Below are 6750 nucleotides of genomic sequence, written 5' to 3'. Positions count from 1 at the left end.
TTGTGCTGCTTTAGGCTCTTTGTGCTGCTTTAGGCTCAGTTGGTTTGGTCTCCGCTGTCCTTCCTGCTCTTGTGTTTTTTTCATTTCATCAAAGGGCCGTTTGTGGCAGAAGGCGTCGATTAAACCAGATTGCTAGAATAGTTTCTGCAATTTGACACATACTTTCTTGAAATGAGATAATATTGAAAATCTTTTCACTGATGTCATCTGGCAGCTCTACAGTCTGCAGCTCTACGTCTCTTCATGAGGCGGGTCAGATTTGGGCCCAGGCCTTCAGGCCTCGTCTTGAAACTTTAACCCAGCAGCAAAATGTTCTGCTTTTCTTGTTTAGGGTCAGCAGAACCACGTTTTAAAGGAAAGCTGCAACATTTCTCATAAACTCAGATTTCAGACCCACATTCAGTCAGAACCTGGCAGCTCCTCAGGTTCTGACTGGTGTTGGAACATTTCCTGAAGCTAACGCTGCAGAACTGCAACATAGGAAAACATTCATTAAATGATCCTGCTCAATGGAGAGCCAGGATTTTAAACCTTTCCAAGCAGAAATCCGGCCTGCGGATCCAAAGCAGACGACCTCTTCTTTAGATTTTAACGGCAGCTTGAGTCCATTATTGTTGCACTACTGCCATCTGTTGGATCCTAATATCTATACCTCAAATTCTCCTAATCAGCCCAGTATTTGGTTGTACAGTGAACAATCTTGTTCTGAACACCAAGAAAACCAAAGAGATCATTGTCAATTTCAGGAAGCACCGCCCTGACCTCTTTACATCGATGGCGAGTGTGTAGAGAGGGTCCACTCTGTCCGGTTCCTGGGCGTCCTCATCACCGCTGGATCGACTGGAAGAGAACATCACAACGATCACCAAGAAGGCTCAGCAGCGCCTACACTTCCTGAGTGCTTGGACCCCAAACTGCTGCTGACCTTCTACCGCTCATCCATCGAGAGCTGGCTGACGTACTGGATCAGTGTGGTACCGTAGCTGCACCGTGGCAGACGGGGAGAGGCTTCAGAAGGTCGTCAAGGCAGCACAGAGAATCATTGGCTGCCCTCACGGTGCCTAAACAGAGCAACAAACATCCTGAAGGACAACTCCCACCCTGACCTCAAACGGTTTGACCAGGAAGCTACAGGTGCTCAAAAACAGTTTCTTCCCAAAAGCTGTAACAATCCTACATTCACACATGCACTGACTTATCCCCCACCTACCTGCAGTGTAACCACTTGTGATATTTACTGTGCAATATTTACACTGTGCAACACTACCTCTGTGCAATATTTATATATAGTTTATATTTATTCATATTCTGTATTTTTAAATTTGGTAAATTTTTGTATATATACATTTTACGTGCGCTTCTTTTTAATGTACATGTCTGTACTGGAAAAATGGTTTTTAATTTCGTTGTACACTCGTATAATGATAATAAAATGCATTCTATTCTCAATGCTATTTAACTGATCAACCACATTCTCAAATTCTCTATTAAAACCTAATTCCGTTTTTAATAATCTTCTTTGAGTCACATGTTTCCTACAACTAATAAAAACATGATCCATCGTTTCTACAGTGTCACACCTGTTATATAAACCAGTAAGATGTTTCCTCATCTTTAAAAGAGTTCCGTTAGTTTTCCCTCCAGCCTGAAATCAAGTACTTGTTATGCTCTTACTTTAAAAGGAAACCGGAAACAACGTTGCTTTTATTTTGGAAGGAACGTTTCTGGCGTAACGTCAAAGCAGAATCAGCGTACGCCGGATTTACTGCGCACACTTCCACAACAAACATGGCGGACGGTGAGTTCATTGTTGAGCTTTGATGGTTCTTATCGGTGGGTTCTGGGGAGGTTCGGACCGGTTGTTCGGTGGTTCCGGTTTCATCCGGCGCGTTATCGCTCAGGTCTCCCGCCGTTGGTCGCTTCCTGTCCTCGGTCCGGTTTATTTACCGGAGAGAGCTAAGATGCTAAGCTAACAACCAACCGCGTACTGACCCACGTCGCCCGGTTCGAGCTGGGTCCGGGTCCAGGTCCGGATCCAGGCCAGCTGTACGGGTTAAGACCGGCCAGAACCAGAACCGAACCGCTGCTTTCGGATTTATTTCCAACTGAACTTTAAACAGCCGACTTCGTACCTGATGTGTTGCTGGAGAGCCAAACAGAACCAGAACCGGTTCCGGCGGTTCTGACGGCGAGTCCCTTGCGGTTCCGAATGAACCCCGAGCGTTCAGGTAGAGATTCTGCTTATGAGTCCAGTCTCCTCCTGCATCAAGAGGCTGCGGGGAGGTTACCATGGTAACCGCCGCTGGAGACGTCACCAGGTTCCCGTGAAGCTGATCCCAAACCCAGTCGGTCCAGTTCGGGTTTTGGTTCTGGAGTCAGAGGAACAATCAGACTGAAGAGTTGCAGCATCAGTTTCCCCCAGAAGACGAAGTCAGCCCGGTGGGCCGTAAATACACGTCACGGGAAAACATCGCCAGTGAAACACTACTTAACCCACAACTAGTCTTAGAAACTAATCAAAATATTCAATTAAAATGAATATCAATTGTTTGGACTTTTGTTTAATCCAAAATAAGTCAGTGGCTCCATGGGGCCCCCAGGGCTTCAGGGGCCAGAACAGATGCATGAATGTAACATTTGTTTACTGAGATGATCAATGCTGCTAAATGTGACTCAGTTTCAGCAAACATAAAAGGTTTTAAATGTTTAACATTTAACTGTAAGATTTTAAGGATCTGCCAAGTTTACTTTGTAAAAATTCAGAGAACAACATTCAGTTAGATTGTTTTGTTACCATAGCAACAACCTAATGCTGTGAGCTTAATCTTTGAATTTGAGCTGTTTGTTCACAAATACAGTTTAGTAAACTGCAATTATAACTGATTGCTTTTTATGTTGGCCAGTTAAACTCCTCCCTCTCTCAGATTAAATCCAACACACCTGTTAGAGCTGCTGATGTTTTTAGCAACAAAAGGGGCCCCTAAGTCAGATTCTGCTCCAGGCCTCATCCAGCCTTGGACCGGCCCTGCATGATGAGGTAACCTGCTGCACTACGCAGAGATGCACAACAAACGGGAGATTTAATTCAATGCTGCTAATGTGGCATCAGTAGCTCTTTCATTTCGTGTCTGTTGAGTTTTTAATAAGAACCACAGAAACTGTTCTGGTTGATCGAGTTTATGGGACGAGTTTCTCAGATCTCTGCACGGCCGCGCACATTAACTGTCTAAGTGGACGAAGCATTTGATACAGTTTGATGCATTTAGCAACTGGAAAATTAATACTAAAACTACTAAATCAGCGTGATGCGTTAGACAGGAAAGCGTGAACGCTGAACCTGCATGATCAGGTTAGCGCTACTTTGTTAACTAATACACCTTCCAACCGGGAACACATAGACTTTATCAGTGTAGGCAGAGCTGGGTGCTGAGCAGCGTGTTGAGATGGAAAAGCCGCACAAAATTCTTTGTGCGGATTTATTGTTCACAAAATAAATCATGCTCACCGCTCGCTCAACGCACCTCTGAAAGCAACTACAAGTTATTCCTGCAGTTCATGTAGAGCTGCAACCAGAGTTGTGTTTAAAGTCCTACCTTGATCAAAAACTCTGGAAAGAATCATAATTCCTCACAGGGGAGTGATGTAAAATCCATACAGGTCAGCCTGTGTCGTTTGAGTGAAAGGAGGTGTGTGCGATCCCGCTGAGGTAAACTTAATCCAGCTATTGCTGCGCAGAGGCACCAGCGGTGTGGTTGGTCCGGCTTTAAATGCATAAACTATAAACTTATCTTCTGTAAACATCTTTTAGGAATAAATCTGCTCTGATAGTGAAACGCTCGGAGCAACAGAGACACTTGCAATCCGGCTTAAAAAAAATAAAAACTTTAAATTTTTTTATTATTATTTTCCTAAAAACAAACAAAGGTTTAGCCTGGCGGTGGCGCTAGTAAAGGATGGCGGGCTGCCAGGCCCATAATGCACTGGGGGAAACCCTGCAGCATGCTAGTCACGTGATCAAAGCACTGCGTATTTCCGGTCTCAGGAGAACGTTCTCCCATGTTTCCCATGATCAGGAGCCTGACCTGCTGCTCTGCCTTTCAGATCACACAGACCCAGACCAGTCCATGGAGGGACACACACCTGTGAGACACACACACACACACGCACACACAGTTTCCATGGCAACAGCTGTCTGAACCTGAATCCTCCTGCAGGTTTCTGAAAACCCTCATGCGGAGTTCGGCCTGACGGAGAACCTGCAGGTAACTCCGTCTCCCAGCATGCTTTGCTTCACTCACCACTCTGTACAGGTTCTGTCCCGTTCCAAGGTTCTGCTGCTACTGGATCCAGAACCTGATCAGAACCTCAGGACGGGACAGAGCCACCGACCCGCCTTCGGATCGGTCCCAGAACCGATGTCTGAGTAACGGGTCGGGTCATTGGTCCCCAGCGGACGGTGGAGAACGAGAAGGCGACCGCAGAGAAGCTGTCCAAGCAGAAGGTGGACCTGCAGGCGCTGCCGACTCGGGCCTACCTGGACCAGACCGTGGTTCCCATCCTGCTGCAGGGCCTGTCCGTCCTGGCCAAGGAGAGGTGGGTTCTGCTGCGGGTCGGGTCGGTACCTGCTGCCGCTCGCTGGTTCTGACGTTGTGGATGTTTCTCTCCAGGCCTCCCAACCCTATCGAATATCTGGCAGCGTTCCTGCTGAAGAACAAATCCCAGTTCGAGGAGCGGAGCTAAATCTGTTTTAGAATCCAGAATAAACGTATTAAAAATGGAAACGCCTCATTTATTCAGAACACACCGGTCCTGTTCTGGAGAACGGACCCGACGGGCCGCAGCGTCCCGTGAAGCTCAGGATGACTGGGAGGTCAGCTGACCTCTGACCGTTAGCTGGAGGGAGGAAGGGTCATGACCCGAGGAGCAGGAAGTCACTGAGAAGTTAAAAGACTTGAGTCTGTTCCAGAAAACTCCATTTAATTTGTTTATGTGAAACATTTACAGAAGAACAAGTTAAAAACAAAACAACCTGCAGATGTATGGAGACCTAGACAGGCCAATATTATACAAACACATACAGGGGATCATATTCACCACTAGGATTTTCTAGGAGCCAGACAAATACTATAAAATATTTTCTGCTTTTTCTTTGGCAGATCACTTCCTGTTAAAACTATTTAATACCTTAAATAGTTTAATTATGTAGTAAAATATCTCATTAAGGAAAAGAAAAATTTAAAAAATGTTTCCCTTATGGGAAACTACAACTCCCATGAGGCTTTTCAACAGGAAGTGTCCAAAGAACCAGACTTCTTGACCTGAGTATTGTGGGTAATGTAGTAGTAATAAACTGGTGGCTCCGCCCACTTTGCAGCTCCACGCCTTTATTGGAGCGTCAGGGTAACCAGGTCGATGATGCAGAGGCCAGGTCTCAGCCAATTGCAGCGTGACAAACTACATACATCAAACACCTGAGCAGACCACCAGGTAAGGTCAGAGTGTATGACGTCACTTCCTGTTGCTCAGAGCTGCACAGGAAGTGGCCTTTATGCGTCATTGGATGACGGTCCAGCAGGCTGATGAGGAAATGGGCGGGGCTTGGTCTCAGATGTAGAACTGGTGATTGGCCAGATTGTCCATGAAGGGCTGAACCAGGAAGTCAGTGGAGAAGTAGAAGATGAGACCGAAGGCGATGGAGATGGGCAGCGCGGGCAGCGCCTTCCTGAAGATGGCCAGGAGCAGCAGGGTGAGGCACAGACCCTGGAGGAGGGGCAGAGGGGGGAAAGGGGATGGACAATGGGTCACATGACCGGCTCAAAGTTCTCACACCCCATACCATTTTCTCTCTTCAGCTCATTCTCTCCTAGTTGAAGCCACTAGAGGAGACATGATGCTGCCATTACCTCTACCTCTGACTGGAAGTGCTGCTGGATCAGAGCCTCGCCTCATTGGTTCATTCAAAGAACACAGGAAGAAGACTGAATCCTCAGACTCAACGTGGCCAACTTAGATAACCTCCTACCACCTGGAGTGACTAAGAAACTTACCTTACATCTGAAACTGTCTTGGCACTTTGAATGACCCCAGAAATGATTGATGAAAAGTTTAGTGGAAGGAAAACAACAGGGCTGAACGTACGATGAGGATGGCCACGAAGCAGGCCAGGGTGGTGTTCCAGTCTCCACCGGTCGCTGCAGCCTTTCCCACCAGGACGCTGTAGAAGATGAAGTCTCCGAGGCCAAGCTTCACCCCGCCTGCACACACACACCATCATAATCATCGTCATGGTAACCAGACACCAGCTGAGTTCTGGCCTGCAGCTCCTCCACTTACGTTCCTCCTCCAGTTCCTCTTCTGTGACGGGCCTCGGCCGTCGGCTTGGAGGCTCCGCCCTCCCACCATTTAGCTCTGCCTCCTCATCTGAACCTGTTGCCATAGAGACACTATTTAGACTGCAGGCTTGGACAGCAGAGCAGGCGTAGCCACTAGTGAAGTCTGACCCGTTTCAGAGCGCTGGCCATCGACCGGGTTCGCCATCATCACCGTCCATATCATGGCAGCTGCAGAAAAACAGAAATGTTATGACCAATCGGAGCGCTCCGACCACACATCTGGAGACCCGGACCAGCCCCCAACTAGACCAGAAGGAGACCCGGACCAGCCCCCAACTAGACCAGAAGGAGACCCGGACCAGCCCCCAACTAGACCAGAACGAGACCCGGACCAGCCCCCAACTAGACCAGAACGAGA

General features: G+C 47.5%; 4 protein-coding genes across 15 annotated transcripts in view; 2 read left to right on the top strand and 2 right to left on the bottom strand.

The window, feature by feature from the left end:
* LOC103471937 (CSC1-like protein 2) overlaps positions 1-2610 on the bottom strand; it is a 33462-nt gene extending 30852 nt beyond the window's left edge. The window contains exons 1-2 of one of the 7 annotated variants that reach the window (XM_008421238.2): positions 2133-2610; positions 763-1061 (exon numbers count right to left, since the gene is read on the bottom strand). The gene's annotated coding sequence lies outside the window, so the exon portion shown is untranslated. Of the gene's footprint in view, positions 1-762; positions 1355-2132 lie in introns of those variants that run through there. The other 6 variants (XM_008421245.2, XM_008421252.2, XM_008421260.2 and 3 more) reach the window with 6 other exon arrangements.
* On the top strand, positions 1699-4781 carry dpy30 (dpy-30 histone methyltransferase complex regulatory subunit). Of its 2 annotated transcripts, none has more exons than XM_008421199.2 (5): positions 1699-1798; positions 4102-4142; positions 4215-4262; positions 4451-4593; positions 4668-4781. In XM_008421199.2, the coding sequence occupies exons 1-5, from the start codon at positions 1789-1791 to the stop codon at positions 4738-4740; spliced, it is 315 nt and encodes a 104-aa protein (XP_008419421.1). In that variant the 5' UTR covers positions 1699-1788; the 3' UTR covers positions 4741-4781. The 2 variants fall into 2 exon arrangements, with proteins under 2 accessions (XP_008419421.1, XP_008419431.1); XM_008421209.1 differs by lacking the exon at positions 1699-1798 and adding an exon at positions 2822-3037.
* A 174-nt stretch (positions 4782-4955) lies between these two features.
* The window catches only part of psen2 (presenilin 2), a 6053-nt gene continuing 4258 nt past the window's right edge, over positions 4956-6750 (bottom strand). For all 3 annotated transcript variants that reach the window (XM_008421189.2, XM_008421182.2, XM_008421173.2), the window contains exons 8-11: positions 6501-6560; positions 6334-6426; positions 6139-6254; positions 4956-5760 (exon numbers count right to left, since the gene is read on the bottom strand). In XM_008421189.2, the coding sequence (XP_008419411.1) occupies positions 5605-5760; positions 6139-6254; positions 6334-6426; positions 6501-6560 (425 nt within the window). In that variant the 3' untranslated portion in view covers positions 4956-5604. The remainder of the gene's footprint in view (positions 5761-6138; positions 6255-6333; positions 6427-6500; positions 6561-6750) is intronic.
* Positions 6567-6750, top strand: part of LOC103471887 (basic salivary proline-rich protein 1-like) — a 1119-nt gene continuing 935 nt past the window's right edge. Inside the window, exon 1 of one of the 3 annotated variants that reach the window (XM_017304607.1) lies at positions 6567-6738. In XM_017304607.1, the coding sequence (XP_017160096.1) occupies positions 6582-6738 (157 nt within the window). In that variant the 5' untranslated portion in view covers positions 6567-6581. The other 2 variants (XM_017304606.1, XM_008421164.2) reach the window with 2 other exon arrangements.

The sequence above is a fragment of the Poecilia reticulata genome, linkage group LG1 (assembly GCF_000633615.1).
Source record: "Poecilia reticulata strain Guanapo linkage group LG1, Guppy_female_1.0+MT, whole genome shotgun sequence".
NCBI classification, from domain to species: domain Eukaryota; kingdom Metazoa; phylum Chordata; class Actinopteri; order Cyprinodontiformes; family Poeciliidae; genus Poecilia; species Poecilia reticulata.
This window is presented reverse-complemented; position numbering and strand designations above follow the sequence as displayed.